This window comes from Lepidothrix coronata, unplaced genomic scaffold, assembly GCF_001604755.1.
Source record: "Lepidothrix coronata isolate B3197 unplaced genomic scaffold, Lepidothrix_coronata-1.0 Scaffold3, whole genome shotgun sequence".
NCBI classification, from domain to species: Eukaryota; Metazoa; Chordata; class Aves; order Passeriformes; family Pipridae; genus Lepidothrix; species Lepidothrix coronata.
Window position 1 is genome coordinate 4,706,188 of NW_016690183.1, and position 26,759 is coordinate 4,732,946.

The window sequence follows — 26,759 nt, forward strand, 5'->3', positions numbered from 1 at the left end:
TTTCAAACAAAATATTCCCCCCCCCCTTTCATCCTACAAGAATATTTGGCTCATATAAATCTTGAAGAATCACCAAACTCTGAATCAGTTTACTGAAAACCTGCAAGCCTGCAGTAGACAATATAAATATGTGCCTTTGTGGTCTTGGAAAACAAACAATTGAAACAGGTCTGCCTATTACAGATACCATTTTCATATGAATCTGTGGCTATATATATGTGCACACACATGTATATACACACAGATATGTACACACATACCAGCACATGGACAGGCTACTGCAAACAACACAGCTCTCATGATCAGAAGCATGTTAGGTGAGTATCATGTCCTCAAGCAACAAAGAGCAAGAAGCCCCTGAACACTTTCAAATGCTTGAGAGTCTATTAATATATTAAACAATATTAGATGGGTAGGGGCCCTATCAGCCGCAGATATGCCTGATCACATTTTTGCAGGCTCATGTAGTGCACAGCTCACTGGGCAAGTCACGAATGCCCAAAATATCAGTCTAAAGTCAATTTAGCTTAACTACTTTCTATTGCAGTGTACAGGTCAAATGGACATGAGAAAACTTAAATCATAGCTCTTCCTTGGGTATATAAATGTTTCAAGAAGAAAAAACTGACACACAAAACCAAACAGTAAACCTATTACTTTTAAGAGGAGCTTTATGCTATAATGGGATGAATAGAAAACATTTTTACTACATATTCCCTGTAACTGACTTCAGCCTTTCCCCAGAATATCACAGTTAAAAGAGAAGGGAAAAAAAATCGTCCAGTGACTCTACAAGCTAGTTAAGTAAATACATCTACAGCTTTGCAACAGAAACTTGACAAAGCTGAAAAATGTTGAGAGTTCCACTAAGCAATTCCCCCTGCACTCATCTAATACATTGGGATTGTTTATTGTACATTAGTAACCTGCAACTGGGAATTGGTTTAAACTTGAAATCAGAGACTTTATGCTCTGAAAGGATGTATAAGATTCTGTGCAGTATAAATATGGTTTTGAAATACTACTATATAATACTGGAGACTTTTATGCCCAGTTGAAGTGGGCATAGATAAAGGCACTTACTAGGGTTCAGCTCTTTAATGTTTTGAATGTCAAGGAAGATTGGCTAGATCTTTTAAGCTTTTCAGAAGAAATATGTTAAACACTTTAAATGTTTATTATGTTGTAGTGTGAAAAAAAATGTGCTTGCAATCAGAATATGCTCATTCAGTACAGGGAGTGGTATCTTCAGAAAACTGGAAGAAGGTTGCATATACTTCTAAGCAAGATTCATTGTTGACCTTTAGGATGCATGCAAACATTAAGAGCACAACTACGCATAGCAAATTAGAATCAAGGAGAGTGCAAAAATATGTATCTCCCAAACTTGTTATCCCAGGGTCTGTTGGGAACAAGATTTTGAAGTACCCATAAAGGCAAACTCTCTCGTTCCACAATGAAAAGAGGAGCTTTCCCATCAGTGGTGACAATACCACCCCCAAGATTTCTGACAGTGCTGATGCTGACCATATTAAACTGCTGTTAACCCTTCTGAGTGTTAGGGCTAGCAATTTCTTTATTTAAAAATATTTAATGATCTTAGATGTTTATTGTTTTGTTTTGTTTTGTTTTTCTGGGTGTCATAGCCAAGGCTCCATGAATCACCTCCACTTTCAAAAAACTGAAGTTTGCATAACTGGAGATTTTAATTTCAAACACTAGACTTCTAACAGATCTCTGCCTTCAGATGGATGCCCAACACTTATAGTCCAGCATGTTTCCAAACCAAGTGGGATTTCTGGGAGACTCTCCTTCCTAGTCTATCTCCCCTTCCAAAAAATCACAACAGCAGGTGCTATCAGAAGATAATTCATATTATCAATCAGAACAATGGACATTTACATAAGGAGCAACAAATTCTATCATTTACATCCCACCATACTGCACTAGATCAGCATTTCATTCACACCAGTGTGAATCCCCAGCAATTTGTGTTGAACACAAGCTGCTTTCAGCCTTTACATCCTTCACTGGTTCCTGACCAAAGTTAAGCATTGCTTTAAACTGAGAGCTTTTCTTCTCCCAGGGTGCTTTTCCTCTACAAAGTCTTCTGATAAGTCCTAAAAATTAATGCTCTGTAAAAGCCACTATGGAGAAAGGCAGAGCATAGAATTACTTGTGAACTAAAGGGTGTGAAAGAAACTAATTTTTAAAGAACTGAACGCCAGAATGAATACATTTATTTATACCACAGTGCACCAAAGTTCCAATATCAATAGCTGAGTCATTGGGCCATATCTAAGTATAAAAGATAAAGACATGCTTTGTGGACATTTATTGGCAGCAATGGCTCCTACTCACATTAGAAGTGCACCAGATGACATCAACTAAATCCAAATAAGATAAATCAGTTTTAATTCTAACAAAGAGCCTCTAACCCAGACAAGAGACAGACTATGCTGCAAGGCTCTTTTCAATCAATAGGAAAACAAGAAGCTTGCCAGTTTCATAATTTTTTGAGATGTAGATAAACTTACTTTTCATCGGTCTTTTTTTTTTTTAAGTTTCATAGACATTTCCTCTACTGTGCCTCACGCCAAGAGCGGGCACACAAAGGGGACAAACGCCTCTCAATTTGGAAGTGCCTCTCCAGCCTCCGGAAGGATTTTGTCCCTCGCCAGGCTGAGTGCAGGGATATCGACTCCGTCAACGCTGAGCGTGCTGCTCCCGCTGGAGATGATCGGTATTAGAAACCTTTCCCGTTAACACGGCATGACCCATCACATTTTGTATCCCGTGCACTTTCCGTCAGGGCGATAAGCTGCTAAATATTTCCCGCGAGGAAGCGGGACCGCGCACAGCGCGGAGGCATCGGCCAGGGGCAGGCTGGCACTTGAGGACAGCGAGGTCACGATGTCGAGCGCCTGTCGCCAGCTCGAGAAGGGCATCCCGGTGTTAAAACACCTCCAAGCGCGGGGAGACTCTGCTCCCTCTCAGAGAAATCCCTCCCGCTCAAGGGGCGCGGAGCCACGGCGCTGCCCCCACCGCACCCGCACGACGGGGCGGACTGAGCGTGGGGAGGGCCCCCGCAGCCGGGGCGGAGGCGCCCCTTCGCTGCCCGCCCTTGCGAGGGGCACTCGGGTCCCGCCGCCCCGTTGCAGGAGGTGCGATTGCCAGAAGGGACGGATGTCCCGGCAGCACTCGCCCGATCGCCTCCCCGCCGCCAGCCCCGGGCACGCAGGGGCCGCACTACTCACCACCGCGTGCTGTCGTGGTAGTGCTGCAGCACCGAGTACCCGAAGAAGGAGCCGTTGGGACCCTGGAAAACCACTGGGCGCCCCACGTCCACGTTGTAGCAGCGCACCAGGGCCACCCACAGCAGCGGCCACAGCACTCGCACTCCGCGCCGTCGCGCCGCCGGCATCCTGCGAGCCCCGAAGCAGCCGCCCGTACAGGCGCCTCTAAGCGACGAGCCCCAGCCCGCCAAGCCCGCACTGCCCCCGACGACGACTCCAAGCTGGCGCGGCGCTTTCCTGCCCGCCCCGCGTCTCCGCCCGGCCCGGCCCGGCCCGGTCCGGCCCCGCCGCGCCCCGCAGGGACTGCGCGCCCCGCCCGCCTCGCGCCCCCTGGCGGCCCCTGCGGGACCCGCCGCGCCGCTCCCGGACCCACCGCCACTCGGCTCCTCCCGCGCAGCGCCCCACCGGCACCGCTCAGCGTCCCTCACTTCCACGAAACTCTCTTTCAGCTGAGACATTCTCTCTTTTTTCCACCCGTTCCTGTTCTCGCGCACCCCTGGCCCGCTCCCCTGGTCGGCCTCTTGAAGGCGAAGAGGGAAGTAACAGAGCTGAGGGCAGAATGAGATGTTGGAGGAATCAGTCCTGCCTCCCGTCGTTAGTTTGAGGCTATCAGCCCTGCTTGAATTTCGCACGCGGAGAGGGACGCTTCATGGCAGGTGTCAGAAGAAAGATCTGACTGACATCATGCTGCACGGGAGATTTTTCTGGGGAAAAGGGAAACCATGAGGAGAGGCAGTGTCTTTTTTCAGGGCAATAGTAATGAAAATACTTTGGGGAAAAAAATCAGACCTGTGTTTTCTGGCATAAGTACTTCAGGTCTGAAAAAGAAGCAGCAACCTTTGTGGCTAAGTAAAAGCTGAAAATAATTGCTCTAATACTTTAATATGACTGAGAGCAAAAATAATCAGTCAAATATATAATAAAAGATGAGCCAAAGCAAAGGAAAGAAGATAGTCTATTCCAAACAATAAGAGAAGGGTGATCATCACCCAGAAGGAGAAGGGGAGAGGAGTTATGTGCTAGAAAACCCTGGGCCCACAAAGCCCATCCTTTTAACAAAGTAAAAAGCAATACATTTTAGTGCTCATGATTCAGAAGAGATCGTGGTTAGATTCTTGTTAAGGATCAAGCCCAGAATCTCAGAGAAGAAATACTCTCTCAGCAGTGACTTTAATTTGTTGTTGTTAGTGTTGACTCTAGCTGTTCAATTCCATGTACACCCCTCATCCATGAGAAGGTGCATCAGGAGAAGCAGAGTAAATCCTGGGAACAGAGGGGCCAGGAAGTCTGATACAAAAGGAGCTGCTGCTTCTGGCAGGCCACTGGAGATCAGCAAGCAAGTCCAGTACTTATTGCATACGCACATGATGGTTCATGGGGAATATACTTGTGATGACAAGAGCATCTCCAGGGAAGACTGCTGGATGTTGGGGCTGTTGGAAAGCTGGCATGGGAAAACACTCTTGCAGGTCGAATTTTCTTTCAGTGACAGAAGCTCTTGGTGAAAGTGTAATCATTTTCTGCAAAGGGTTTGTACCACGACTTGTGTTCAGCGAGGAAGGAATTTTGTGGTAAACTGTTTCATGGTGTCTACATGGCTCTTTCAAAAGTGTAGCCTGTTTTTGTTAGGGAGCATCCTCATCAGGAAAAAGATTGATCGCAATCATTGCCCTTGAACACCACCCTCAGAGCAAGTATTCTGGTGCCACAGGTATATGTTGCTATTTAGAAACTGCCATTTTTGATGTTGATTGTGATGCCAGAAAGTGGACATTAGCATAGGAACATTCCAGGGACAGGTTAAGTAGAGAAGTAATAACTACAGAATTTGGCGGTGAAAAAAAAAGATCGGTGAAGGAAGGGATTTCCAGTCATCAAGGTCTTTTATATTTGCTGTGTAAAGCCTAGTGGTATAATTATTTAGTGTTCTTGTTCAAGGTGGCTTATAAAAAGGTTGGAGTAGTGTGAGTCTTCTCTTCTTCATCTAAGTATGACCAAGATTATGGAGAAGTGAAAATTTTCTAGTTTTAAAGTTAAGTGGCACAGTGGTCAATATCAAATAAAAAGGAAGAGTCACTTTATCAGTAACTTCAGCCTTCAGTGTGTGATTAAACTGCAAGAACTGATTTGCTCATTAAAGCACTAAGTGAAAACAATGGGGCATTTGCATTGTATTAGCAGGGAGATTTATAACATTTAATAAAAAGATTTTCATGGGGGTTTTATAAGTGTGCAATCAACATGGATAAAAGTAATTTGATTTAGGCAGAAAGTCAATATGCCATGATTAAGGAAATTCCACAAATGACATTCAATCTCATTAGTACTACAAAGTCAAATCTCTGCCTTTTGAAGCAAGGAAGCCATGGGGCTTTTCAATTAATTACCTGGGCACTGAGCGATGCTCAGGCAGCTCTCCAACAAAGTTAAAGGAAATGTGGGATGACATGCTGGAGAGAGCAATCCATCTCCAGGGGAAGGAGGGAAGCAAAGCAGCTAGAGGAGGTGAATGGAACACTTGTCTCTCATGCTGTAGAGTGCTCTTGGGATGACTTATTTCAACTAGAAGTGATATATATGAAATTGTGTCAGTCCACAAAAATTTCAGCTCTCCATTCTTGGCAAAGAAGATTATCCAGGGAAAGGCCAGGAACACGGTACTTCCATCCTTTTCTTTCTTTTACTGCACATCCAAATACCGAAGTCATCTCATGCTAAATCTAACAGGAATTTTGTCAGTCCAAACAGAAATAGAAACTGCCTGTCTCAATGGCGTAAGTTTAGCTGATAAAATTCTGGCATGCCATTTATGAAAGCAATGGGAAGCATCCAATGCAGCAACAATAATGTACAATAATGTACAATTAAATGAATATGGCAAAACTAAGGGCTGAGAACATGGGATAATACATTAAATGGTATGCCAACCCTTCGTGAAAGAACCGTTCAGAACAGGAATCACTATAATCTGTACTTCTATATCCCTTTTCTCGCTGCATGAACCTTGAAGTTTGTATCATCTAGGGAGCCTCCATACCTGCACCACAGGGCTAATTTGTACTTTACACCCACCTATATAAATTGAACACTGTATTTTGGCAGGGCTCAGCCTCCAGATTAGTTTTTAAATTAGAAAAGTTATCTGTATATTGAGAATTGTCCGTGAAATAGCACCCTTAACAATACTTTTTAATTAATAGTAGAGCTCAGGGAAAAAAAAGTCCAATACAATAATGTTCTGACCGTGGAAAGAAAAAGAAAACAAATGCACCATGTCTGCATTTCTTAAAGATTCAGCTGTGTACAGATGGGGTTCATCAAGACTTAGCATTAACAGATAAGCTGCCCTCTTGGAGGCTTCCCCTGCCAAAACGCCATATGATTCATATATGTGTCTGTGTGTATAAATATAATATATATATAAAATATAAGTTTGTTCCTATACTGCATATTGTGAATTCAATGTTATTTTCCTTATTTTTACCAATACCTTACTTAATCTGAAGACCCTGCTTATCATTTGCCTTTCCTTGCATTTTTATCAAATGCAGTGCTGTGATTGAGGTTTAACCATCTGTTTTAATCCAGTTTATATCCACACGTAACTGCATTTTCACTTCCCACAGGCACCCACAACTTACAAGTACAGTTGCTGTAAGCTTATTTGATCATCTTTTTTGAGCCCCATTTGTTTGGGTGCAGATTTCTCTACCTATCCCCCAGCTCCCTCCTGCTTGCTCCTAGCAACAGCTGGGGAGAGGATGTGTTCCTGTGTGGGGCCAGGGCAACACTCCCTTCTCCTGCCCTGGCATCCATCAGCAGGAACATGCTAACAAAGCAAAGGCATCTCATGATCTCAGTAATAAAGGCTGCTGCCTCTCCCCATCGTTATTCATACGTTTATGTCAGTACATGCTCAGTAGTAAGAATGTTTTAACTGAACTTGGGTTAAAGGTTTCCCATTGCATTGGTGAGACTTGCTGATTCTTCGTGTGCATTCTCTGTATTTCTCTGACAAGTGCTCAATACAAGGAGATCAGTAATTCTGTTTGTAAATCAGGTCCTAATGATAATACTGCAGTTTCTTTTCAGTCAGTTCCCACAGAACTCTGTGATGTAACTCACCTTCAGACTCAGCTGTAAGAAGTTCAGGAGACCAAACTTCTTTAGTCTTTCAGTGGATGTTTTCCATACATTTTTTTGTAGCTCTTCTTGCCTACCAGGTAAAGAGCATCCTCTTCAATTCCTCTTCCACTGTGGCTTCATTCTAAAAATAGATTATGGTTGCTTGCCCCATTGAAGGAGAAATAAAAGCACTGCCACCTTTCATTGCAGTGCAAGGAGAATGGGAAAAACTTCTCTTTCCTCATTTCTTTTCAAGCCTTCATCACTGCTGAAACTGTCAGAGAGAGGGGTGTTCCTTTGTAACAAATGCACAAAAGGAGTAACTCTAATATACCAAAGTATTTATATATATGTACATACATAAAATACGATAAATATAACATCTTTTGGATAGAGGAAAATCCCCATATTCACTTGCCTACCAGATGGCAGGAAATGGCTGAATGGACAGAACAGAGTTCTGTCCCTGGCAATTACTAAGACACACTGAAAGAAGCTGACTACATTTCAACTTGTACCATTTCAGCCTGTCAGACATCAAATCACTTGCAGCATCTAGACTTAGAGGCAAAATCTAGACTGCTATTTGTCATGGTACAAACTACGCCTTTTTACCTTATTCCCATTAAATTAAGGAGATGTTGCCCTCAATTTCTGCACCAAATGCAAGATGAATTAATTTTGCTAGGTAACATGTTCAGGTTGAGTTCCCACTGAAAAACTGAATGAGGTGACTACACTGATCTCCTCACATAATACACACATTTAATTCCTATTGGTCTGTTCTTGCATTTTTCTGTAGCTACTTCTCCAGCTGGAGTAAATAGGAAAGAAGGAAAATTATTCTTTTGCTGGTACTATTATTTGCTATTGTTAGCTCTTCAATCTGCCTCTTACCTTTTTCATACAGCTATACTAGCGTTTTCCAAGCAGATTGAGAATCTTAGAAGTTTTATGTGGGTGGAAGACAGAATCACAGAATCAATTAGGTTTGAAAAGACCTCAGAGATCATTGAGTCCAACCTATGACTGATCACCACCACGTTAGCTAAACCCTGGTACTCAGTGCAACATTCTGTCTTTCCTTAAATACCTCCAGGGACAGTGACTCCACCACCTCCATGTGCAGTATCTAATCACCCTTTATGTGACAAATTTCTTCCTAATGTCCAACCTAAGCCTCCCCTGGTGCAGTTTGACTCTGTCTTCTTGTCCCGAAAAGAGGCTGACCCCCACCTGGCTACAACCTCCTTCAGATAGTTGTAGAGAGCAATATAGTCACCCCTGAGCTTCCTCCTCTCCAGGCTAAACAACCCCAGTTCCATCAGCTGCTCCTCATAGCCCTTGTGCTCCAGACCCTTCACCAGCTTCATTGCCCTTCTCTGGACCTGCTCCAGCACCTCAATGTCTTTCCTGAATTGAGGGGCCCAGAACTGGACACAGCACTCAAGGTGAAGCCCCACCTACACCAAGTACAATGGAAAAATCACTTCCCTGGTTCTGCTGGCCACACTATTACCGATACACATCATGATGCCATTGGTCCTCTTGGCCATCTGGGCACACTGCTGGCTCATGTTCAACTGGCTGTCAACCAGTACTCCCAGGTCCTTTTCCACCGGGCAGCTTTCCAGCCACTCTGCCCCCAGCCTGTTGCACTATACAGAGTTGTTGTGGCAAAAGTGCAGGACCTGGCACTTGGTCTTGTTGAACCTCATGCCGTTGGTCTCAGTCCATCCACCCATCCTGTCCTGATCCCTCTGCAGATACTTTCTATCCTCCAGCAGATCAACACACTGACCCAACTTGGTGTTGTCCACGAATTTGCTGATGGTAGACTCAACCCCCCCATCCAGATCGCCAACAAAGATACTAAACAGGACTAGGACCAACACTGATCCCTGGGGGATACCACTACTGACTAGATGAGCCGATGCGAATTGTAGGAGATACAGAAGCTGTTGACTTAATCAAAAATCACCGTCTCATAACAATAGCTAAAAGAATAAAGTGGAAAGCCAGAATTTTCAGAGCCTCATATTACAAAATCAATTCTCCCCTCTTAGGTGTTTAAGGGATTTCTTTTCTGGAATGGTACTGTTTCATCAGCAATCCAGATTGTTTAGTGATCCAACCATTGTTCTATCCCCTTTAAAACTATGCATTAACATTGCACTTAAAACATTTGACCTGGTTCAGTATTGGGGTTTATTTCAGCCTGATTTATGGTCATTTTGTGCCCAAATGAAAATGCATCATATAATGTAAAACATTTATCATATGCTGGTGTGCTGGTTTAAGAGTCAACCAGCAGGGGAAATGAACTCAACTCAAAGGAGAGACCACAAGTCAGAATAACAATTTATTAAAACAACACAGCAAGCACAATCACACAAACAAACAATTGGTCCTAACCCACAAAACCCACATGTACAACCTGGTACCCTGGGGCATGAACAAAGTGGTGTTCCCTGGGCCCCGCTTGAGTCCAAAGTAAAGGGAGAAGGGAGAAACCTGCTGGTGGGAGAGCTGTTGCAGTCTGGTCAGAAGCGGTGACTGAAGTCCAGCAAAGGTCGAGAGCGACGAGCTGCAGTCTTCCTTCTGGATCCCACGAGCGGGTTGAAAAGTTCTGAAAACTCCAGGTTTATATATTCTCCAGTTCAGGCAGGAATGGTCAGTTCTTTCCCTCAGGGAGTTCCATAAAAGGTAAGAGCATCCTCCTATCTCACAGGCCTCTTAACACCTAGTTTATAGCCTGAGGAGTCAGGCTCTTATGGGCAGAGGGTGCGAATAGTCTATTGCCATAAAAGATAAGAGCATCCTCCTATCTCACAGGCCTCTTAACACCTAGTTTATAGCCTGAGGAGTCAGGCTCTTATGGGCAGAGGTGCTAATAGTCTATTGACAACAGTTTCTGGGAAATGGCATGGAAGGCTATAGAATACACAGTTTTGGGTTACACCCATACCATGATGAACTCAGCTGTCCTATCTAGGACAGCTGGATACCAGTAACTGAAGAAATTCATCTGAGCCAAATAAAAGAAAAAAAAAATCCATCAGGTAAATTTTTCTTATCTGATGGATTATCCTAACTTTTGTCTGTCTTTGTTTGCATTTTCATACTCATGTAACAGACATCTACTCAGCAGCCTCTATTCAACTACAGTATGTGCTTCGTTAAATACATGCTTAAATATGAGAGCATGCTTGTACTTTATTGACCTAAGGGGAACTGAATGGCAGACCTGAAGCCAAGCATGTGTCTGGAGTGAACTGGGTTTCAGGCTACCTTTTGTACTTCTAACAGTAAATAGTAATCATATTTTGCACCTCTCATTTTCTGACAGTTGTCATACATTTGTTTTCATGTGGTCAGAAATACACTCTTGCTGTACATATTCATATATTACATATTTAAAAATGTACACACACATTGCAAGTCACAAACACAGACTTCTTTTGAATTGCTTTTTCTTCACTAGCGTTGGTCTCGCTAGTAGGGTTGTCACTACACATTTTTATTTCATACTGACAACAGTGAGATGGTGCTCAGTCACTCAAACCAAACCTCATTACCACAGCCCAGGGATCAATGGATTTTTCAACCCTTTTATCACTTTATCACAGCTTTTATTACCATTAACAATAGGAGACACAACTGGCAATATACTGTAATCAAATCCTCTATGTGCTACTTCTTCTGTTATATTCATGCTATAAGAAAGACCAGTGGATAAGAATGTGTAAATCCAAAAAAAAGCCATGTAGCAATATATTCCAAAAGCACATGCAACATGTCTCAGGTAGTTACCCCTAAAATAGCTACACCAGTCCCCTGAGGCCTCTCTTAAGCAAAATGATGATGAAGTTTTGTTTTTTTCATCTCCACTGACAGATGCTCAACAGGACCACTGTGAGGGAAGACAGGTTATCAAGATACAAGAGCTATGTTTAAGGAAAAGTCAAGCTCCACCAGTGGACAATTTAGAGCACCCAAAGCTAGGCTTTCAAGAATGATCAAGAGATAAAACCTCTGACTCATCTGTGACTACACAGAAACTCCAGAAATACTAACTGCCCTACACCAAAGCTAGCCTCTGCAATACCTCCTAAATGATCACTGAAATGTAACCAAATATATGATAGCCTTAAAACATAACTCATGGATATCCCCATACTTAAGAAGGTTGATACGCTCTTAATTGAACTTGCTTCTAGCATGGTCTCAGTCTCATCTAACTTAAGATTTCTTGGCTATCTACTGAGCTCTCACCCATGGCTGAATTTTAAACTCAGACTAGATGGGGCTGTTGAATGAACCATGCAATTTGGAGAAAAACACAACACCGGCTTTCAATAGATATTGGTCCAGGCTATAGCTCTTCTCCATGATCTTTTTAATAACCTCATGGGTATTATAAGTAATGGAGGTGAATGCTGAAATTGTGACTTTTCATAAGAGAGCTGTTTTTCCTAGAAGACTACCTCTTTATTGCTAACCCTGGGACTTCTGGGAAAAATGCTGGGCTACCTGGAGAAATACATCAAAGAGAAATGATAAATCAAATTCCCCTACCAATTATTGTCCTTTGTCTGGGACCAGGAGGAGATCAGACCTGCCAAAAACCTGCAGTTTCTATATCAACCTCAGGCTGACAAAAATTCCTGTACCTGAGACATAGAGGCACAATGGATCCTTATGACAGTTTTTGTAAGTAGCTGAGCCCTATACTCGGTCAGTATCCAAGTTACAAGCCAACAGCAGCTCTTCTCCCTTCTTCTAGAAGATCCCCAGGACAATGGGGCACTCTTCTAAGGAGAACCAACATGCTGCAGTGTTCCAGTGAAGAGAATAAATTACAAATGAGATTTTGAAAACATCCACTCCCATACAAAAATCCCACTGTTTTCAACCTGCACATTTAAAGTGCTAAGCACAGCTACAACCTATCACTCCCCGAGGCAGGGAAAGCCATGCTGCAGTCTATATTTCAGCAACACTGTCACAGCAGCTTATGAAACTGCTGCTTTATAGACAGCTAATCCTTCCTACTAGCCACTGTGGTAAAACTTAAATAACCAGCTGATGATGAGATACACAAAACAAAGACAGTATTATAAACCATGTACTATCCTGTTTTCAAAAATAGAGTTTTACATCTGAGTGGAATTAACTAAGCAAAAATGATACCAGTTTACATGCCGTTAAATTTACGTGTCTTAGTTTTCTATGACAGCTTAAGACAAAGATATTATATATTTGATTATATAATTAGATAGATAGATAGACAGACAGACAGATAGATGGAGGTCCTTTTCAACAGCGTGGACATAACCCACAGAAAGTCAGGGAGGACTTTCCAGAAGCTTTAATGGAGTTGGACTATTCAGAATTTTTAAGCCAAACACAAGTGGATTTTGTTTCATTTTTCTCATTTGACTACATCAAAAGAAAAATCACAAGTGGGAAACACGTAGTAGATATGAGAAAGTAATGGAATACTCACCACTTGGTGGATCCTGTGATCCACCATTTTTCCATACGATATTAAATCTCATTGATTTATACATTGAAGTAGTGTCTCTACTTTCCTATTTAGCCTCTATTTTAAAATCTATAAGGCTGAGATCCTAGTGGTCTCACAAGCTTTGGCCACTTGTTGAAAGGTCCAGTTCACAGCACAGTTTTCAAACATTTTGTTTGGCATTCTTGGCACATCTGCTTTCTATTATTCAGCCACTCAATGTTTATTATTCCACATTCTATCATACAGTCCTTGTGTGAAAAGTTCATGTGAACAATAGCCTACTTATCATCTTTAAGAGATCCAAACCTGTTCACACGCAGAAAAGGCACTTCCTACAGTTGTGTGTGTGAGCACTAAAAGCTTGAGCCCTTAACCAAATAATCTGGGATTCTCTGCAACCCAGTTATTCCTAAAATCTCAACTATGTTGAGAATTGTTGTTGTGTACTATACATATACAGGAGTTCAGAGAAGTAAACTGTGGGACTCCACAGGACTTGTTATTGGCATGAGATATGTCAGAAGCAGTATAGTTCTCCAGGTTAATAATGTGAAAAAAACTGAATTTCAGCATCCAGATAGCAAGAAGGATGTTGTGTCGATGCCACTAATTAAAAAACTGCAAACAAGAAAAAAGAAAAAAAGCCAAACAAAACAAACCCCTCAAACCCCCCACCCTCTAGGACAGAAGTTCTGGCAGGTATAATTCAATATAAATCAGTGGAATTAAGGCAAAGAATTTGCAATCCCCAGAGTGATATTCGCTACAAATAATGTAAACAGAGAAGCACAGCAGTTGCAATAACACAGCAGGCTCTCTTGTTTAGGAACAACATTATTCACACACCTCAGTGACTGACTCTGCTATAAGAGAGATTCTGGGAAGAATCTGACAGGAATTTGATGCCCCTGTCATACCATAGACCAGCAAGAAAATAGGACAAATTTGGAGGTCGATGTGACAGTTCTGCGGTTCACTTGCTGATTTCTAATAAGTTGCTTACAGTATCACTCTATTAAAACAAAGTTACACAGTCCTGAACAGACCATGTGGCACTAGCAATGTAAGAAAAATCTTGGGATGTCTTCCAAAATGGAGACAGTGACTGTCAAGCCCAAGATGTGAGACTGGGGTTTTGGTAGAGGTTCCTCCATCAAAAATAAATAGTCCAAGCTCAGCTACAACTCCAATTTCAGAGGAAAGCAGAACCTTTGGAAAAAATTAAGAGTATGTTATGCTTCCCACCCTCCTGGTGAGTGCTTGGAGACCTGCGTGCTCCAGGTGAAAGCAAGCCATGCTTCTGTCCTCAGCAACATCATCAAAAAAACTGGAACCAGCCTGGTTGGGCTGGTCACAGTGCACATGAAATCAGGTGAGATGCTAATTATCCTGCCTTCTCAGACACATGATAAATCAGTCCAGGCATCCCAGTGCAAAACATTAAACAAACTATGCTCACAATTAGTTGACAGTAGCAAAATATAGTATGCCATTATTGCAGCCACAAAAGTCTTTCTGAAAACCAACAGGATCCTGCTGAAGGATGTCTACAATACAGAAATTAACTTCTATTTTTAGTCAGTATTAGAGCTTATCTAAAGTAAATGTTAATTCCAGCTTCCCTATAGTCAACAACCCTCCTAGAAATACACTCTTATTCTCAGCCTAAAAATAAGCTGTTGATTTCATGCATTTGCTTCTTATGTTCAGTCTTCCCCCATTATATAATGGAATCAAGACACCCATGCTGTCTAGCAGCTCATCGAAAGTCACCCCTCATCTTCTGCCAGTTTAAAAACCTATTTCAAAAGAGACCCTAATACACAAGCCCCAGAAAGGCTCAGTGAAGACAAATTAAATAAAGTGTTTAACAAATAATTGGACATAAAAGAGGAGCTGAAGAGATTGCCTGTACAATGCAAGGTTGGTTGTTGCCCAGCAGCTCTCTGGTCTGCAGTGCTCTTGCTTAGAGGAAACTGCTGGCTCTGCCAAAACTTCTGGCTTGCCCTGCTGCTTTATTGAGATGTCCACATCCACCCAGCCAGAAGGCGCAAGGTCAAATTTAGCTTTCCAAGCAGAGAGGCTCTCTCTAATCATCTTTCTAAAAAAAAAGGTTTCATATCACTACAAATAACTGAGGCACTATATCTGCCTATGCTTAAAAACCTAAACATAGCAGGTCCTATGTATGGCCATGAGCAGCACACTACAAAGCAAACATGTCTCCTTGGAAGACCTAATTCATGCTGGCCATTGCCACTGGTGCATTCTTCCCTTTCTCTATTATTGTATTGAGCAAGTCACATCTAAAAAAACCAATGTTAAATCCTCTAAGAGATGTAGGATAGATAGAACTATGGATAAAGGTACATCCAGATTCCCATGGACTGGTATGGCAGTTTTGTGTTTATTCACTGGTTGAATAAGGAGAGCACTGTAAGACCAGCTTCCGTAGTATTTTTAGGTAGCATGTAGTAAAAATACTTCCATAGTATTTTTAGGTAGCATGTGAATATCCTCATCTTCAGGAAAAGCACATACAACCTGGATCTCTCCTGGTCAACCTGTATCTATAGCAACATTTCAATCAGTCCCTCCTAGAAATGAGGTCCCACCACAGCAGAACCTGCATAAAATACACAGAAACTGTGCTTCATCTCAAACAGTTTAGCATCCTGAGAATCATTATGTCCTGAATGTGCTATCCCTGAAGCTAAGAGGGGAAAAAAATTCCACAGTTAACTGAGCTAGACACATCCTGTACTCAATTTTTGGTTGGATCGTATTTTAACTGAGTAGCAGCACTGGAATCTTGGGGTTGAAGTGTGGTGTGCTTTAAATAACACAAAGATAGCACTCACTGTGGCTGCAGGGTTTCAAGGTGGGGATGGTTTCTTTCAATGCGGAAACATGCTTCAGTTAGAATTCAGTGCAGGCAAGAAAAACATTCATTCTCTGAATACAGCTCAGCCTAATAACAATTTTCTTCACCGTAAAGGAAGACCCTAAATTTTCACCTCATCCTTCCTCCTTTTTCTTTCTCCTCTTATTTAACCACTGTTCTAGAAGGGCCATGTAATTGGGGATACACTGCATACACTCTGCTGTTCCTCCGTTTCCTTTAAGCAAATTAAATGGTTACAGAAACGCTGGAGGTGCAAGCTGTCAAGATACAACCAGAGGCAATCAGGTAAAGGTGTCTCTGCCGCAGGCACACAGACCTATTTTGGCAGCAGCACTCACAACGCCCTTCAGACCCTGGACCTGGTAAGCCCCCAGAGCCACGCAGGCCTTGGTCTCCATTTGGAAAAGTTACCTGACAAATCTTTGGTTACAGCAACACGCCTAATTAGAAAACAACTACCTTCCTCATTTGCCCAGTGGCCACCAGGTGACCTGGACTGCTCTGGCAGCCACAACCAAGAGAAGCAAGTCATGTCACAGCAGATTCCTGCACCACACTTAGCTCCATCAGCATCCATTGCTGTACCATGATGTGCTAGCACAGCTATAAAGTAACACATGATTACCATGAGCTGAATTACCACTTCTATGAAATGTCACGTGGTATTTAGTGGCAACTGCAGGAAATAATGGCTGTCACTGTTCTACAACAAAAGAATTCTCCGCAGATGTACTTCCTTTGAATCCATGTGCCTTTAAAATTACTCCAATGCATACAGGAAACCAACTCAATGTTAACAGAGGAAGACTAGTATCAGTGTGAATGACAGCCTGAGAGAGAAAAGAAAATTAAAGGTAGCAACTCCTAAATCACAGATAGACACGATGGAGAAGAACATGCAACTTTCTGCTTTCTTCTGTTCTGTCATTTCTAATTTGTCATATTATGAATATACACAACCAAAGTCTGAAAATCCCACACTAGCAAAGCTTTTGAGGACCAGCATCCAGGAACAGGTACTCCATAGCTTGGTCTTGATATTCCATGCATAGTAGAATGGAATATCAATTCCAGTTTCTGCTCGTATTGATGGCCAAAATAAAGCTGTAATGACATTGCAAAAAAGCTACCTTTCCTTGAAAAAGCAAATGAAAAATAAGTTTCTCAATTTTACAAACTCCATAGAGGAAAAAAATTATTTTCTGTAGCACACACAGATGGACAATAGGATTGTATGCAAGAGTATGAATGACAAAAATCAAACCAATCTTCTCAGTATTCATCCCAGTTTACAGAGTCTGAAATGCTCATTTTAGAGGAAAGAACCAGATACCATGTACTATGTAGGAGAGAAAATAAATTTTAGCACAGATCACACAGAAAGAGATACTATAAATGGCATAACTGGAAGTTGGATGGATTTGTAGATAATGTTTTATGAAAAGTTTAAAATAGTATGTTGCTAATAAGTATCAGCCGAGGCACTGAAATAACACGTGAATAGAAAACCTGGTATTTTTCATCTAAACTGGACACTAGAGGATGCTTGATAAACCTGTTTAAGCCTTATCTTTATAAACAGATCTACACATTTTTTTCTGTACACATGCATATGAGTCCATAAAATTACAAATCTCATATATATATATTTGTAGTGGTTTGAGCCCTAAAAATCCAATTTCCAACCTCCCCCACAATTTGCCTCAATGTAAGAGAAGTTTTCAGACAGGCACAACTCAGCATGGGGAAATTATATCAAAATTTATTACTAACAGAATAAAAACTACAGAAACTAAAAAGCAGATAAATACACAGTATTAATACAATTTCCACCACCCCTGCGGCCCTGCCACATCAATCCAGAAGAAGAACCTTCAGGGTGATAGCTAATGTCTCTCTCTTACTGGGGTATGGGGAAGGGGTCTTCTGCATCCCCACCAGCTGCTCAGCCTCTGCCGAGCTCTCTTCCTGGACTGCAAAGGAACACTTGCTACACCAGGTCTGCATTATGAGCTACAGGGAGTCAGCTTTTGAATCCTTTCCCCCTGCTTCGTGAAGGTTCCTCCCAGGGAATAAGACTCAGGAACTTTTCCACTTCAGGTCCACTCTTGTCCCCAGGTTGCAGGATTTTCTGGGGTTTTGCTCAGTCTTATACCCCAAATAGCTTTCATTAAAGTCCTTGCCCAGAAAAAGCCTGCTTGGTTTGGCTTCTCTCTATCTCAGCTGCAGCCTCAGCTCCACTGCCACGTGGCAACGGGAGGTCATCCCCCGCATTCCTTGTCCTTCGGTTTTCGGCTGCCCTCATCCAAACCCGACGTAGGGCACCTCCAAGCCCTTGGCCCATCCCTCTTCTGCTTCAGTCTCAACTTGAGTTGCTCCCTCCCCCTGCCATTGTGGAGAAGGTAGCAGCAAGACTGCTTGAAGTTTCTCTCTCCTCTGCCTGGAATTCTTTCTGCTCTGCTTCATGATCGACGCTGCTGACTCCCTCGCTCACAGGGGGGGAAAAACGGTGAAGAACTGCCACAGCCCTGGCCATAGCGCCAGGGCCACGGGGTGCCCAGGAGCACCCCTAATCTCAGGGCCCCCCTGGCCACCTCATGGCTCCAGTTCTCGCTTCCAACAACTTCCCTTCCGGTCTATTGTAATATGCTAATTTCACAGGGGTGAACCGCAGCTCTCCATTGGCCCTGCATTGGAAACTTACTTGGGATTAACCATTTCCAGCCCCAGGGGAGCCTATATGAGACTAAGGTAAGGTTCAACATAAGAAAATCAAAATATCTTCTCTCTCAGATGCATCCTTTAACAATCCAGTCTAAATGAGCTTGGCAACCTCTAACCTTTGCTAAAAAGGCAGGCAATTATTTGATACAGTCTTTGACTTTCACCTATGTGTGTCTAAACAAGGACATTTTATAATCACAAGTAGGTTTGGTCTGGAGCATATTAGTTTATACCCACATTGGCACTACCAGAATCATTTGACACTCCAACAACAAAAAAAACAGTACTCAAAGTGAAGCAACCATTTTCATGCTTTCACCTTAACTTGTTTCATTTATTTAAACTGTAAACCGATGCCTTATGTACACATTCTCTTTTAAAAAAATTTAGAAGCAGTTAAAACTTCAGTCTGAAAAAAACTGTTGTACTTAACATACTTTCTCATTATTCCCATGAGGAATGTGATTGCTAACAAATTACATATAAGGGAAAAAACCCTCAAACATTTTTTTCAAAATGTGAATATGGGTAGTGGTTACCTGATTTTATTTTTTAAAAAAACAATGACTCTCTAATCCGTTTTGCATTCTTTAATTACGTCATTTAAGGGAAGAAAACATTATTTAGTCCATCCAATGTTGTATGAATATTATACAGACTATTACAGTTTTTTCCACTGCACTTAGGTCATGCTTGACAAAGTACAGTCCATAACTAGCATCTTTCGTGGAAAGGGAAAAGAACAGGAACAGAAAATGCGAAAAATAGCTTACCTGTGAGCACAAGAGTGATCATAGTGATACTCACTGTCAAAGTAATAAATCCCTGCATTTAAGTTCCCAAAGCCTACGACAACATATACCTTACATGGAACCCCAAAACTCAGATTTATGTTTTAGATTGCTGTAATGACAGCCATAGGAAAATCCCACAAATCCTCAGCCAGATATGCAAGGAATATGCTTTTTTCAAAGCCAAACATACCCATGTCAAGTCTGGTCAAGGTTGCTGCTGTGACAGGCTGTAGCATGCTGTTCTGCTACACAACAGCAGGAGCGAGATGGGCTTATACTGGAAACAGTTACAAGGAGTAATGGACTTTTAAAGCAAATTTGATACATCTGATGTTTCATAAAAGGAAGAAGTTAGACCACTGTCCCCTAAAAACCCCAGAAGCTATAAATAACAAAGCAGCATAAAAAAACGGTTTTGCCAGAGACAAGGCAGGAGGAAATGAAGATGTTAACTCTTGGTCCTTAACTGCCAAAGGCAACCTGTGTCTCTTTAGACTTTAATCAGCAATTTAAAACCCGACATATTCTTTATACTGCTAGTGGCCACAATAGACCTTGGATCACTCAAATTGTTTCACTTCCAGTTTCATTAGGATACAAAACTATGCAAATGAATTCAGCTTGTTTTTTTTTTTCTTTTCTATCATGGTGGCCTTCTATGATGGAGTGACTGCAACGACCAACCAATGTCATCTGCCTAGACCTCTGTAAGGCCTTTGACATGACATCCTTTTCTCCTAATTAGAAAGACATGGGTTTGAAGGGTGGACCACTCAGAGGGTAAAGAATTGGCTGGATGGACACAGCCAGAGCATTGTGGTCAATGGCTCTGTGTCCAGGTGGAGGCCAGTGATGAGTGGTCAGGGGTCTGTCTTGGAACTGGTGCTCTTTTAATTTATCAATGACACAGACAGAGATCGAGTGCACCCTCAGCAAGTTTCCAGATGACACAAAGGTGAGCAGTGCATTTGGCACAACAGATGGAAGGATGCCATCCAGCAGGACCTGGGTAAACTTGAGAAGTGGGTCCATAGGAACTTACCGAAATTTAACAAGTCCAAGTGCACCTGGGTTGGGGCAATCTCAGAGGCAAGTCCAAACTAGGAGAAGAACTCATTGAGAGCCGCCTTGTGGAGAAGGACTTGGGGGTTTCCACGCTGGAAATGAGCCAACAGTGTGTGCCTGCAGCCCAGAAGGCCAGTGATATCATGGGCTGCATCAAAAGAGGACTGGTCAGCAAGTCAAGTCTACTCTGCCCTCGGGACACCCAACCTGCAGTGCTGTGTCCACGCCTGGGGTCCTCAGCACAAGAAAGACATGGACTTGTTAGAGTGGGTCCAGAGGAGGCCACAAAGATGATCTGAGGAATGGAGCACTTCTCCTGCGAAGACAGGCTGAGAGAGTTGGGGTTGTTCAGTATGGAGAAGAGAAGGCTCTCAGAAGACCTCATTGCAGCCTTCCAGAGCAAGTTTTTACATGGGCAGATAGTGACAGGACAAGGCAGAATGGTTTTAAGCTGAAAAAGGAGATATTTAGATAAGATGATAGGAAGAAATTCTTTACATGAGGGTAGAGAGGCAGTGGGAAGAGGTTGCCCAGAGAAGTTGTGGATGCCCCATCCTGGAAGTGTTCAAGTTGGATGGGGCCCTAAGCAATGTGTTCTAGTAAAAGGTGTCCCAGCCCATGGCAGGAGGGTTGGAACTATATGATCTTTAAGGTCCCTTCCAAACCAAATCATTCTGTGATTCTATGATAATTTAAAACACAAGCTTCCCCACTTGCTACATTCTCACATCAGCTTTTCAGCTCACCACGTGTCTCTTTCACAGGTTGTGCTCCCTTGAAAATCTGAAGGTCTCCATTGACTTTTTACAGTTTAATGTACTTGAGTAGCTCTTCTTATGAGAGTGATATCAGCCTGGAAATAGCTAAGGATGTCTCAGACAGGAATAAGAACAATACCGGTTGATCCTTTCAAAAGAAAAATCATACCAAAGATGTTCCAAAATTATACAGTAAATAAACTTTATTTAATCTCAGCTCTATTTAGATTAGTGCTGTCAACAGTCACAGATCAGTTATGTACGAACTATTTACAGGAATTTACAGGAACATACCTTTTCTCCACAAAAATATAAGTACAAAAGCTAGGAGTAAACAAATGAGGTACTGCAACTTGGATTTATTGTAGGCAAAAGCATATAGAAGTGACCTTTAGCAAACAATCAAGATCAAATTAGGAGAGAATCGTCAACAGAAGTTCCTAGTTCATCAGAAGAATCTCCTCAACCACTACTCATTCAAAATGTATTGCACAATTCATTCAAAAATAAAAAAAAAATAAATAGAAGAAACAAACCATTTATTTCAACTCTTAAAAAACACCCAGTAAAACCTGTATAAAGATACAGTAGTGGGCAATTCCTTCCCAGGATAGTCTTTTCTCTCCTTTAAAAAAATAACCTTTAACACAAAATAGAAGACAGTATTCAATAGAAGAGAAAGACTCATCATCAAATAACCCCTGATTAACATTTCTGTCAAGGCAGTTTTAACTATATTCATGGTCCAAAGGTGGTGTTGAGTTTTGGTTCTTGCTGTCCATTTGTGACCTTGAATAATAGCTTTTCTTCTTGTCCCTTTTCAAGGGACAACAAAAGAGATATAAACACATTTCTAAGCAGCAGTGTCATGAGACATTCTCATCACAAATTCAAGATGGTCGTAGCCATGACTAGAAGAATGAAAAATTAGAAGAAATGAACAAATGTTAGATTACTGAGAACAATCTTAATATTAAAATAATGACATTATTTCTTGTACTATTAGGAGATAGAAGAATTTCAGGTAAGTCAAACTGCCAAATTATTAACTGATTTTGAGCAAGCAATTCTATACCAGTATCTGCAACACAGTTGAGAAATTGATGAAAATTAAATAAGCTGTAGCAAAACAGTCAGAAGTCTCACTGGAAATAGTCTACCACGTCTCTGCATATTAATCCAATGAAACACAAGGTTGTCCTCTCTGCATAAAGGCCTATCATCAAAATTGAAATGATAATGTATAATATTGGGGCTAGCAAAAAGTCTCTTCTACCAGAAAAATACTGACCACCTTCACAATTAAGTCAGCATCACCTTAATTTCTAAGGTATATACATGCAAGAATAAAGGACAAAAATACTTGAGATGAAGTAAGCAACTACAATCCAATAATGAGGTCTGAATAGTTTACATATATACTAGTTAAAGTTATGAAAGTGTAACAGATAATTGCTGACATTAAGGTCAACATCAACAAGCCCTTCTGTGGTGTTTCAAATGCAGCTGAGAACACCTGAATTTTTACACCAGCATTATAGACAGCATGACAGGAACGTAAGTTTCAAACATACCTTCTGAAATAGTGTTGTAAATAGCTTTGTTCCATCATTATCAACAATTCAATTCTTTTCAACAGAGGGCTAGAAAAAACAGTTGCTGATTTTGTCAGAAGTGATCAAGGCTAGTAGTCCAAACTCTATTGCATTTTAAGTGCAATAAAGTGCATTCACCATTGTATTCAAAGGTTTAAAAAATCACAAAGTAGAAATCGTGACTGTTAGCTAAGATGAACAATTTTTTTCCTTTGAAAGAAGTATTATTTTGTGTTGAAGGCTGTATTGGCATGACTGCAAGAGAGGAAGATAACCTGTCAACCGCATTGTGGTAACTAGCCATGGAAACAGCCTAAATTAATGTGTTTTGCTGTGGTGGTGCTGCAGGCCAACAACTGCATTCCAGCCAAGAGACAGCAACTGCTTCACACACACTCAGTCAATTCCTGGCAACTGTGTAAAACTTTCCAGTTGCAAAGGAGGAAAAGTTGAGCTGACCATATCCTATGGAATTTATCTGCAGAGTTTATTATATATCAAACACCACTAGTGACTCAAATTATAAGCTTATCAGTCAGCACAGAAAGCTTTTTCCTCTGTACTTCCATACTGTATTCCTCTCTCAACCAGTATTGCTTGTGAGTTGCTTATTTAGCTTGGCTAGTCTGATGCAACCTGCATCTTTAGGCCTAAGTCAGCTGTTCTGTTCCCGTAATGCTACAACTAGCATTGCAGGTTCATAATGAAAGTAACTAAATAAAACCTGAAGAAAGGCACAATAAACTGAGAGCATAAAGCTTGCCTAATTGTTTTCCCTAATGTCTCTGCTTTAACTCCTCTTGATATCAAACCAAAGCTGAGATTCAGAAAGGTAATATGTTTACATGCAATCATATCCTAATCCCTCTACAGAGAATATTTCATCAATCTTTTCTAGGATAATTCAATCTCACATTTAAAAGACGTAATTCATTTCAAGCAGTGCAGCATGTCTCTCACAAATCTGACTTATTTGCCTATTCAAATAAAGGAACTCATAAAGTGAATAAAGACAAAACAAAGCCAAGTGCAATAAAATACAATATTACATATTAATTAATTCAAAATCTGAATTTTTTTCAGATATTTCTGTACTCAAGCAATGTTTGAAGTTATGCTTATAACTGAAAAACATCTGGTTTGAATCAATATTTACCATTTCAAACTTGGCTTTGTAGAGCAAAACATGATTAAGAGTAGAACAAAATTTGTCATACACATGTAGAACAAATATTTGATTTTTAACAAAGGAAAACAGCTAAGAAAAAAAGTAAGGAATGATTAATCTCATAATACATGTTTCATCTTCAAATAAAACAAGTATGTATTAGACTTCACTCACCCACATGCTAACTAAGCACAGACTGATGGGATATTCAAAAGATACCACTGCGAGGTGAGGCAAACTACAAAGCCAGGAAGAAAAGAGCTTATTGGACTACTTTGTTACAGTGTTATATAGTGTTAATAGATAAGAGCTCTGTGGACATCTACAGTTTACTGATGAGATTGCTGCAGTTAGAACACGGTACCATGTAGAAAAGCTAGATTAGTGAAAATGATACATTAATCTAGCATATGTTTATTGGTCTTGTATTGTTACAAGTTTTCAGAAACCTATTAAATATAAGCCCACTAAGAGGGTATATAATTAATAAAAGATACTTAGTACCACACAGTTACTCTAGTAGCACAATTAGTTAACAGTTCACACATTAAAAGTACATAAGTTCTGGTAGTAAACTAAAATACAAACAAGCTTTACGTTAAAATGCACATTTATGTTGTAGTTCAGAACTTTATTGCTCGTCAGATCTTAACACTGGATATTTTCAAATACCATCATTACTCCAATATTAAGTGTGGAGAAACATTACTACCACGTAAGTAAATGCCAATAAATAAACCCCTAACAAATCAAGCATATTTCTTTACAGAATAATTCATAAAGATCTCTCTAACTTTTTAGTTCTAAACAGAATTACGAAAGACTCATCACCCAAAATAATTTGTGCAAACAAACTTAGTTAACTTCGAAAGTGAAGGAAAAAAAAAACCCACTTTGTTCATAATATGCCCTAGTATTTGAGTATCCACTAGATGTCTAATTCAATCTCTGTAGATTTGGAAAGGAGAAAATTCATAGGCTAGATCTGAGCCAAGAAGGGACTGCTACATGAAATCCAAGTAGTTTTTCATCAGGACATGAAGCTCTTTAAATGATGATATCCTTACCAATCAAAGCACTTGCAACCTGCAAAATAACCCTCACCACCTATTTTAGCCAAAATTTAATACTAAGGATGAAAACTTGTTGGATAAATTCAAATTAAAGTTTTATTTCGTATCAGAAGTCGTGAATGTCTGTTGTAGGAAGAACAGATTTCAAGTATCAAAAAGCTGAAGTGACTGCAAAATAAGGTCCATCTCTCTGATCTCAAAATGTTTCCTAAACATTACTCTAGCTTGCCAAAACAAAATGAAATAAAAAAGCCCCAGCTTTTTATTTGAATGTCAGAGAGATAAAATAATGTTTGGGATACATGGTACTTACTGGAGCTGCAGTATTATCAATATTTATATACTTCTAAAAGTATTTTAAATATTTAAGATTGCAAGACATTCTCAAACATACTAACTGTACAGGAAAATGTTGAAGTATTTAACACTTTACTCAGATGTGATACTGCAAGCAGATGAAAAATACAGATTTTTTTTAAATTTGTTTTAATGGATCAACAGCATTTTAATGTAACTACTTCAAACGAAACGTAAAAATGTTCAAATTTTTATTTTATTCTGGTTTTGCAAGCGCTAAATAAATATATATGCAAGGCCAGTGAGAGAAACAGAATGGTATTCTTCCTCTCACTTTAATTCCTAAATATTTCACTAAGCTGACCCACAAAGGGAGGGATCACAGTATTGACTCCAGATACAATGTACAGGAGACTATTACTGCAGTTTTTATTTATAAAAAGTAGCTCCAATGCATAAAACAGTAACAGTAATACCAAGGAAATGGTTATGCTCATATAACCTTAACCTCTTTTGGGTCTGCTTCTCAAACCCAGTTTCCCTTTCTGGTAAATAGATCAGCTGGTAAATACCAAGCAAATGTCACATAATAAATGTATTGAAACTGGGAAAAAGCCAACACCAAACTGTTGAAGACTCTTTATTTTTGACCTGTCCTGACCCGGAGTGAACTGACATATTTTCATGTTTTTTCAGCACAAAAATAAAGCAGACTTACAAAAACGCCCCAACTCCAAACAAAGCCCCAATCTTGTTAGGATACACGCTTAAAATAAAATTGCACATATTTCACTTCAAACTAATATCCCAGGTGATAGAGCTAATTAGTTTTATATTCTACAAGCAAAATGTTTTTGCTGACTCTTGTTTTTGTCAGAAATTTTATTGCAGGACTGAAAAAATGTTTCTTGATACATTTTTCATGAAAACTGGTACGCCTTCTACAGAAACTTCTGAATTTAAGAAACATGGATTTTCATATGCTTGCCTTTTTTCTCACTCTTGTTACAAATTCAAATCTAGAGCTCAAATTTGATATTCCACTGAAGAAGAAGGAAGAAGGAAGAAAAGGAGCTCACTTGAATGTGGACACAGGTAAAAGGAGACTTAAAAATAAGTTTCTAATTCATTATTCTTAAAACCTAACCCTCGTGCATAAACTTGGCTTACTTATTTAACTTACCATTGGTCGAGCATCTTCTCGTTCTAGTATCTTCTGAGTCTGATCTGCTGGGAACTTTAGCACTGTTGTTATAACCTTGGCCATTGTCTAAAAAGATGTATATTATCTATAAGTAATTCCACATGCACGAAAATGCTTTGTAATATTTTAAAATGAATTTCATTTAAGAATGCTGTATGCTATTTGTACTAATGTCAATGGAAAACAGTAAAATCAGTAAGGTATAACTATTTGTTTCACACTGTA

General features: G+C 40.5%; 2 protein-coding genes across 7 annotated transcripts in view; both read right to left on the minus strand.

Annotated features, from left to right (window-relative positions):
- The window catches only part of ITGA9 (integrin subunit alpha 9), a 225,011-nt gene extending 221,587 nt beyond the window's left edge, over positions 1-3,424 (minus strand). Inside the window, exon 1 of the mRNA XM_017822886.1 lies at positions 3,258-3,424. Within this exon, the coding sequence (XP_017678375.1) occupies positions 3,258-3,424 (167 nt within the window). The remainder of the gene's footprint in view (positions 1-3,257) is intronic.
- An 18,117-nt stretch (positions 3,425-21,541) lies between these two features.
- The window catches only part of GOLGA4 (golgin A4), a 70,411-nt gene continuing 65,193 nt past the window's right edge, over positions 21,542-26,759 (minus strand). For all 6 annotated transcript variants that reach the window (XM_017821050.1, XM_017821077.1, XM_017821068.1 and 3 more), the window contains 3 exons: positions 26,514-26,600; positions 24,135-24,198; positions 21,542-22,108 (listed from right to left, as the gene is read on the minus strand). In XM_017821050.1, coding sequence (XP_017676539.1) covers positions 24,169-24,198; positions 26,514-26,600 — 117 coding nt within the window. In that variant the 3' untranslated portion in view covers positions 21,542-22,108; positions 24,135-24,168. The remainder of the gene's footprint in view (positions 22,109-24,134; positions 24,199-26,513; positions 26,601-26,759) is intronic.